The 6,000-nt window shown below is 39.8% G+C and overlaps 1 protein-coding gene across 2 annotated transcripts in view; it reads left to right on the top strand.

The window, feature by feature from the left end:
• The first annotated feature begins 1,151 nt into the window (after window positions 1-1,151).
• Window positions 1,152-6,000, top strand: part of SPOCK3 (SPARC (osteonectin), cwcv and kazal like domains proteoglycan 3) — a 483,784-nt gene continuing 478,935 nt past the window's right edge. Inside the window, exons 1-2 of one of the 2 annotated variants that reach the window (XM_078069416.1) lie at window positions 1,152-1,289; window positions 1,829-2,017. In XM_078069416.1, coding sequence (XP_077925542.1) covers window positions 1,829-2,017 — 189 coding nt within the window. In that variant the 5' untranslated portion in view covers window positions 1,152-1,289. Of the gene's footprint in view, window positions 1,290-1,400; window positions 1,548-1,828; window positions 2,018-6,000 lie in introns of those variants that run through there. The other variant, XM_078069415.1, reaches the window with a different exon arrangement.

Raw genomic sequence — 6,000 nt, 5'->3', positions numbered from 1 at the left:
AGTACACATCAGTGTTTTTAAAGTTATCTGATATGAGTTTACCTTAATGGGGGTGTTTGTGAATTGTACTTGTAGATTCTCTTTTCTTTCCCCCCTTCATCAGAGTGGAAACAGTGGCATTTGAGGAAAATATCTTTTTTCCCTTTCATTTAATTTATGTATTATACATTCATTTTAAATCCTATATTTACAAAAGATAGAAGTCAATGTTAATCATGCTATTTGATTCCTATTTTAATGTAGTTTGAAAAGTGTTACACAAATGTTATATGAGATCGAAATAGAAAATATGAGAGGAAGGTACTGCTGCTATTCAACTAGCTGCTGAAGTTTGGAGCTACATGGAAACTACATAAAATTTTCAAAGGTCATAGCTTTGGGAGATACAGTTTTAGCTGAAGTAATCTCTAATAAATTCAAACAGAGATACATAACGTTATTGTGGTCTTTTAGCCTCCATAGATCTCCTGATTTACATATAATACTCACTTCACCTAAATCCTCTGAGTCTGTGGGAGAGATTCTCTTCATCAGATTCTGTTTACAGGGGCTATTTACTGATTTCCTTCCAGCTTATTCTGAATATGTGGAGAAGCAATGAAAAGCCAAGTATTTTGTCATAAATGGAGGTTTGGAGAGCAAAATTAGTGTTTGGTCTTGAAAATGCTCTTCCATTTTTCAGTAGGGAGACATAGATCAGGATTTTAAAGTTTTTGATTCTGGCCCTAGAGCATAAAATACAGTTGTCAATGAATTTTTCAGGGGAGATCATATACGGCTTGGGGAAAATTTAGGTGTAATCAAACTTCCTACCTAGTAATGATTCTCTGTTCTGTTTTGTTTTTTAAAGAAAGTAATTTCCACTCTTTAACGTGATAGTCTGCACTCTGTTATAATCCAGAAGTTCACTCAAACATAATTTAATTTTTGGCATTAAACACATCTCCCAAGACCCTACAGATACGGCTCTGTCTTAGGGTGGAGCTCAGTCCAAGAGGTTTACAGGACATAAACTCCCAGGGATTCTTGACTTGGTGATACATAAAGTTTTCTTCAGATCTCATTTCCCACATCTGAGTGACCAGCTTCGAAATCGCAGGGCAGAGACAACTAAGAGAGATACAGTATATTTTGTGTTAAATCAGTCCAGGAGCAGAGAGAATGTTCAGGCAGTCTCGCGAACATGAGAACCTCTTCTGGAGGGGAGAGGTTATAAAGCAGATAAGGATTCCTAGGCGAGGAGCTACCGCATCCGGAGTCGACTGCAGCTCGGATCCAGAGAGAGGAAGGTGGGATAGGAGGAGACGGGAAAGGGAGAGGAAAAAAATTTAAAAAAGGAGCTGAGGGAGGGAGGGGTGAAGCAAGGGGAGTAAGCGAGAGAACAGCGCGCGGGGGGAGGTGGAGATGCGGGGAGCGCGCCTGGCGCAGAGAGCTGAGTGGACCGCTCCAGACAGCGGCGCGAGCAGCAGCTCCTGAAAGCAGCGAGTTGGCAGAGCCAGGCTGCATTTCCAGCAGGAGCTGCGAGCTCAGTGCAGGCTCACAGCAAGGTGATGTGCCTGGAAGCATTCTTTTGCCCGGTCGGGGTGCTGCACTGGGGCTTCCTCCCTTATACCCACCTCTCCTCCCCCGGGTCTGCGGGTCTGCGTGTGTGTGAGTGCCCGGGTTTGGGGGTAAAACCTACGGGGAGGGGGCACCCTGTCCCTGCTTGTCTCCTCCTCCCTCTACCCCCGTCGTCGCTGATGCATGTATTCCCGGGTATCCCGGTCTTCTTACCCCTTGTTTGACACTGCCCCCCCCCCCCGCGCCCCGGTTGTGTCTCCTTTCCCAGATGCTCAAGGTGTCAGCCGTATTGTGTGTGTGTGCAGCCGCTTGGTGCAGTCAGGCTCTCGCAGCTGCCGCGGCGGTGGCTGCGGCCGGGGGGCGGTCGGACGGCGGTAATTTTCTGGACGATAAACAATGGCTCACCACGATCTCTCAGTATGACAAGGAAGTCGGACAGTGGAACAAATTCCGAGACGTAAGTGCTGCGCACCCCCATCCCCGGACACAAGAGCGCGCTGCTCCCAGGCGGGGGCCGCGGCGGCTGGGGGGTGGGTGGGCAGTGGGCTCGATTTTTCGAAGTGAGGGGTTCGGGGTGCCACGGCGGCGCTCGGGGGCTGGAGAAGCTGGCAGTTTCGATGACCCCCTCCCGGCGAGTGCACGGGAAAGGCTTGCTTGCTGGCTGCCCGGGAGTTCAGGTCTCACCAGGTTCCCGCTTGCCTCCTACCTCCGCTCTCTCCCACTGTACCTCCTCACCTCCCTCGGCCCCGAAAGGTTTGCAAAGTGCTGGCTCTACCTTCTCAACTTTTGAATGGTGTTTCTGGCAATAGTAAACACAGTAGATGCGCCTTTGCGATGCATTGCCACTAAAGTAACCAGGATCGATCCCGTTACTAATGGTCCATTAAGGAATTTGAGGGAGGAGGTAGGAAGATGTAAGATTTATAAATGCCGGCTCTCCAAGGGGTGGGAGGTTGTTTGGCCGCACCAGTGGGCAGAAGTTGAACTGCTCCTGATTACATAAAATTGATGATCAGATTTGTGCTTCAGCATTAACTTTAACACAGAACATGTTTACAACGCATTCGATCCCTTTTTATTCCGAATTGACTCCCTGCCGGAAAATCCGCCGGGTGAGGGGGGGTCGTGAAGGGGGAACTTCCGTAGGTGGTAGCTCTGAAAGGGTTAAACTGTAGACTCCCCTGGGGAGTTTCCTCCAGGGTTATTAAGACCGAGGCAGGTTTTGAGACGTTTGTTTGCCTTGGAGTCAGTGGCCGTGACTTGCCAGTCATTTTTTCCCACCCGATCTGAATCGAGCAGCCGGCCTCAGAAGCGCAGTTCACCTCCAAGCATTCAACTTGGTTGTCCCAGCGAGGTGGCCGCCCTGGCAGTTGATTACCGCCCCCAGCCCACCCTTTAAAACCCGGAAGGCCTGAAAGGAAGCGAGAGTGATTCACAGACACATTGCCAACCTTTACTGTGACATTTTTGAGAATTTCTTGGGGAGTCCATCCGCACTGCCCTACGTGGAGATGAGTTAACTTCGTTCATCAGCTCACACTCTGTCACGATGTGAGAAAATAAATGGAAGCTTAGATTAGTTTTCGTCTTGGCTCCTCTAGCCCCTTCTCCCAACACCCCTCGCAGGAATTAACTGAAGAGCCAAAACCCGTAGCTGATTCTGGCAGAGGGATTCCTGAAGAGACGCTAATTTTTACTTCAAAATTAGATGTAGCTCATTGATACGAGGTATGGGTACAGGGATGAAAAATGGTAATGATAATGATAATACTTAATGGAGGGCTTTGTCTTACATGCTTTATGAACAAAGCTTAAACATCATTTTAGTGCTAACTGAAATCCTTTACACATTCGTTTTATTTAAGTTTATGCTAATATTGAATACAACCAAAAAAGCAAGCAAGCAAATGAGGTATTTCTAAACCTGGGGAAGAATTTCTGCTTATCATATCCTCATTTGGAAAAAAAAAATGTTGGAGATTTTGTCATTATTTGAACAATGCTTCACACAATGATGTTTTATTTATTAATGGCTGCTTGAAAATCTTTTAAAATAAATGTTAGGCCTTTCTTATGGTGATTAACATAACATAATAAAATAAAAAAATTAAAAAAATAAAATATATTTTAAATCTTCGATATCTTTCTCTGACTTTATTCAGATTTCTTTATTGAATTATTAAGAACAGCCAGTTATACTTGAGCAGTTTGTAAATGTGTTTGATTTAAACTATAGAGGCAAGGTGAGTTGCCTGAAATAATTAAATATTCCAGGAATTATTCAGCCAACTTCTATAGACACAGAGTAGAGCATTTTATTGCTATAGCACTTTCACTTATTCTTACTTGATCTCTGGGGGGGGGGGCATTAAAATTATATGTTAAATTTAAGTAAAGGACTTACTGAAATATTTTTAGCAAATATCTGTTTTGAAGCACATGCAATAATGAATATATAATAATTATTTATTTTAAAAGTATATCAGGTTTTAGCATTACCATTTTAGTAAGATAATTATGTTTTTGTAAAGATAACTTCTGGAGGGCATGGAGGAGATAAGTGCTATCTTTTCCCCCCTTTTAACCACCTGTTGCTTATTCTTAACATGAGAAAATGTATGGTGATAGTGTGACATCTCAACTCAATTCAACTTAGAATCCGTATTTAGACTATCCACCTCACTGCTAATGTACAGATTGTTTTTCCCTTACTGGGAATCATTAGCTTTTTTTTTTTCCCCCTGTATCTTTTAAGATTTTGTTTATTTTTTCATTTTCGTTTGGAAGCCCATGGTTATGAGGCATTGACTGAAATATGTTTATGCTGCATGAATCTACCTTTAAATGTTCTGCATCAGCATTGATATCTTAAGTAATGGATTTGCATACTTAGTTTATACAAAGGCAAAGGAACTAGGTAATCAACCTCTTCTTTTAGAAACAATTTAACTGAAGTACTTATGTTTACTTTTCTCTGCTAAAAAAATAGTTAATTTTATTTACAAAAAAAAAAAAAGCTTTGGAATAGCTAAGCATAAACAAGACTAGAATTAACCTTTACCTTTCTTCATGTGACTATTTTACACAAGCAATGTTATTTTACAAGTAACTCCTTAATGAAAGTTGGAACTGTATCTTCTTTTGAATTATATTTGAAAACTATTTTGAATAATATTTGAAAATGCAATCCATCATTATATTTAATTGAATGGTTTTTAAGATAAATATACTTTTTACATATTATATGCAATAGAAATATACAACTATATGTTATGTATAATAAAGCTTTAGGAATCAGGAACATGGAAAGCAAGTATTATGTGAGAGTAGATGAACATAGGAAGCACTGCCATTGATGACTCATTTTCTCAATTTCCTCAATATAAGTCATAGAGAAATAATTAAACCAAAGCCAAGCTTGACATAGAAGAAGCTTCAAATAATTTTGACCACTTTATACTAGCAATGCTCTTTGAATAAAGTTTTGTTGCCCTTTAAAGTGTACAGAATGTAATTATATAGACAGAAAACTTATTCTCTTGCAAATTAGTATAAAAAGTCCTGTGGATATTCTAACTCCTATGTTTTAGGAAAAATAAAAGTTTAACTTAAAGATATAGAGAAGTCAACTCATTTAAAAATAAGTATAGTAGATAGAACCAGAATGTTATGTTTAGAGTATAATTATATGATTTTAAAATAAAGCGAACAAACAAAAATCAACAACAAGATATATTTAGTAAATACACTGGTTACATGACATTTACTACTTTTTTAGTTCTGGTGAGTAGTGATAAAATCAAGAACACTAGATTCCCCAGTGGAGTAATTGTGGGAATACTACCCTTACCAAGAACAGGTGTAAGGAATTCCTTCACCCTAATCTTGCATGTATAAATATATACACGCCTATTAGGAGAATTGAAAATTGAGATCATTATAAGAAAACAAAATCATTAGTTCCTGAATCAAATGGTCTATATATTGCATATTTCAAATATTTGTTATTTATAAGTTAATTCAGTTATACCCTTAATCATGTAATAAATGAGTATGGAATTTGGAAACCAATGAATTAATTGATAATGAATGATATAATACTTTTATCAACCTTAAATATTATGACTTCACTAAAATACATGCTGTAATTAAGAATGACAGAAAAAGATACTATATGTTGGAAGCAATATAATAAAAGTGTAAGTGGCAATGATGGCCATGCTAATTTCAAATAACTCACATAATAAAATCAGAACTGTACCCATACACTGACATTCAAATACTCCTGATTAAATTTATTTTTTAATAAAAATACCTGGGAGTGGGGGGAGTGGGTGGGAGGAGGGATGAATAGGTGCAGCACAGAGGATTTTTAGGGCAGTGAAAATATTCTGTATATTTGTATAATGGTTGATTCATACCATTATATATTTGCCCAAA

The sequence above is a fragment of the Halichoerus grypus genome, chromosome 3 (genome assembly GCF_964656455.1).
Source record: "Halichoerus grypus chromosome 3, mHalGry1.hap1.1, whole genome shotgun sequence".
In the NCBI taxonomy this organism is placed as follows: domain Eukaryota; kingdom Metazoa; phylum Chordata; class Mammalia; order Carnivora; family Phocidae; genus Halichoerus; species Halichoerus grypus.
This window is presented reverse-complemented; position numbering and strand designations above follow the sequence as displayed.